Source organism: Drosophila tropicalis, unplaced genomic scaffold, assembly GCF_018151085.1.
Source record: "Drosophila tropicalis isolate 14030-0801.00 unplaced genomic scaffold, ASM1815108v1 contig_573, whole genome shotgun sequence".
Taxonomy (NCBI): domain Eukaryota; kingdom Metazoa; phylum Arthropoda; class Insecta; order Diptera; family Drosophilidae; genus Drosophila; species Drosophila tropicalis.
The window spans coordinates 1,971,936-1,974,514 of record NW_027173049.1 but is presented as its reverse complement, the minus strand read 5'-3'; the positions used below and the strand labels follow the sequence as shown (position 1 = coordinate 1,974,514).

The 2,579-nt window shown below is 35.2% G+C and overlaps 1 protein-coding gene across 1 annotated transcript; it reads left to right on the top strand.

Annotated features, from left to right (window-relative positions):
• Positions 1-429, top strand: LOC137575501 (bomanin Short 2). Its single transcript, XM_068288081.1, has 2 exons — positions 1-133; positions 202-429. Exons 1-2 carry the CDS (start codon positions 76-78, stop codon positions 279-281), a joined length of 138 nt encoding a protein of 45 aa, XP_068144182.1. The 5' UTR covers positions 1-75; the 3' UTR covers positions 282-429.
• The last annotated feature ends 2,150 nt before the right edge of the window (positions 430-2,579 follow it).

Sequence of the window (2,579 nt, the reverse complement as noted above, 5' to 3'; positions counted from 1 at the left end):
GCCGCATCAGCATCAGTTCAGCCCTAACCATTGAACGGGAATCAATCAAAACAAAAACATCAAAACACAATCAAAATGAAATTCTTCTCAGTTGTCACAGTTTTCGTGCTGGGTCTTTTGGCTTTGGCCAATGGTAAGTCTTAATTTAGATCTCTAATAACTCGAATTTGTTGTTTCTAACAATGATCTTCTTCTATTCAGCTGTCCCTCTGTCACCTGATCCTGGCAATGTGGTCATTAACGGGGACTGCAAATACTGCAATGTCCATGGAGGCAAGTGAGCACACATGGGAAACCAGGACTGACAATTGAAGTGTGATGGCAGTTTACCTCAAACAGCAAAATAATGTTTATTAAGTTTAGTTAGTATTTAAATAAGAACTGAAAACACAAAGCAAAAAATAAAAAGTTTCATAAATTAAAAAAAAATGATTGTGTAACCTTTCATTTTCTTTATGAGAATTAAAAATAGTTGTCATATTTCAGCTTATTAACAAGAACCCTCCCGGGTTGCCCTGTGGAACAGTTCTTCTCACAATATTTGACGAGGAAAATTCAGTTCAGTTTACAAAAACTCTCGATTTCATAGGACAAAGCAGTTTAGAGCAGCCAGAAAAATAAATATTTTTTAATTTTTACGACCTACAGCGTCACGTGCATGAATAAGATGTCCAACAGTCTTTGGTAAAGTACATAGACAAACACAAATCACCTTCATAAGAAGAACGGAATACTGTTCGGACATTGAAGAAGCCTGCTTTTGTGGACCAGTCAGATTTAGACCACAGCAGCAGCTGTGAAAACTCAGTAAAGTGTACAGCAACAAAGTAAGAAGAAGGACAGACAATTTAGCCAAGCTTCATCAACTTCTGGAAAACACTATCATCTATCTATGAAAATTGTAGGTTACTCTGAACAACCATTAATGAAAAGTGCAGTGCCTGTTTAAAAGGATTCTGTGTTGGGGCCCCTTACAAAATATTGCCGTGCCAACGTCTAGATGCACGGTAGGGGGCCATGTCTATCTCTAATCAGCAGCCAATCGGAATTCGCTTTGCTAGTGCGCACTTCGCTATCGCCATGAAGTCACAGCTCGGGACAAATACTTGCACACTATTGTTGTCAACCGTTATACCGTTTCGTTTCGTTGTTATAACCGAAATGCGAATTCAGTGATAGAATTAGACTTAGAAGGAGTTTAAAATGAATTATTGACTACAACTACAAATCCAATCAAATTCGTTAAAATAAAACGTGAGCAGATAAACTTGTATGATCTCTCTGACGCACTGTTCCCAGTTTTCAAAAGGCATCTTGTCATTTGACTTTGTAATTAGAAAGGCTTGATAAAAGTGAACTAACCTAATAAAATATTTCAAATTTGTTTCTTTTAAGTGGATACTTAAAAAGAAAAACATGGATTTTAATTGAAGTTTCATTGTAAGATTCTGGAGCTGTGGTGGCACATTTTGAAGAAAATCAAGCTTCCTTTAAGTTTCCCCGTTTGGATATGTATCTCGAAAGTCACTTCTGCGAATTATTTCTATAGGCTATGAAAGACAGGGCGCAGTAAGAGAAGCGGTAGTAAATGTCCCTATTTCCGTCAATGATACAGTAACAACTTTGCCACGCACTTTAAATAACATCCATGTGGTTCAAGTATTCCTAAAGCGGAGCTAGAGTAGTGAGTAGAAGAGTAGTGGCTGCACCGAAAGTTTCGAATGAATGAACTACTTTAAGGTCTTGATGCAGTATTTATACAATTTTTGGTCAATGCTAGGGTTGCACTACAATCGATTGTACTATCGATAATATCGATGGTTTTATGAAATTACGATGGCTCGATAGTATTCTTTGACTATCGATAGTTTACCCAGTTGCTTTTTAAGGTGGTCAACAAATTCGTAAGAAGTTTGTAAAAATGTGCGCGTCAAATGGAAAGTATTTGGAAAAAATATATTAGAGAATAATTTGTTTACAGAGCTCTTTCACGTTGTGGTATTTTGGCATGTGCTTGAATTTCTGAACCAGGTGCATTAAATTTTCCTTAGCTTTAAATTTGACTTTTGAATATTTTGTTGATTTTGAATAAAACACGACTGAAGGCAAATCAAGGTTTTATCATTTGCTTTTTCATGGGATTCTGTAAATGTATACTTTATAATAGTAAAAAAGTTATAATAGTTTTTTTCAGAGATGGAGACGTTCCTATCTCAGGCGGTTTGATTGGCCTTTTTATCGATATTTTGCGAGGGCAGCACTAAAAATTTGACATTTACTGAAAAACCTGTGCCATTCACAGCGAAAATATTAACAATAAATGGCAAAAAAACCAACAGAATGAAATTTAAAAAAATTTTGTAACAGGCCAAAAATTACTGCCCAAATTGGGCAGAATGTTCTATTCAGAGTTGTAATTTGCAAAGATTGATTTCGCAAACATACACATAAACCTAAAAGGAAACACGACAGAATGAATCAAGATTTTCTATAGAAGATATGTATGAAGCTACGAAAACATTAGTTTTTGAAATATAAATTGAAAGAAGTTAAAAAACCAAAATTTTGTATTACATTCA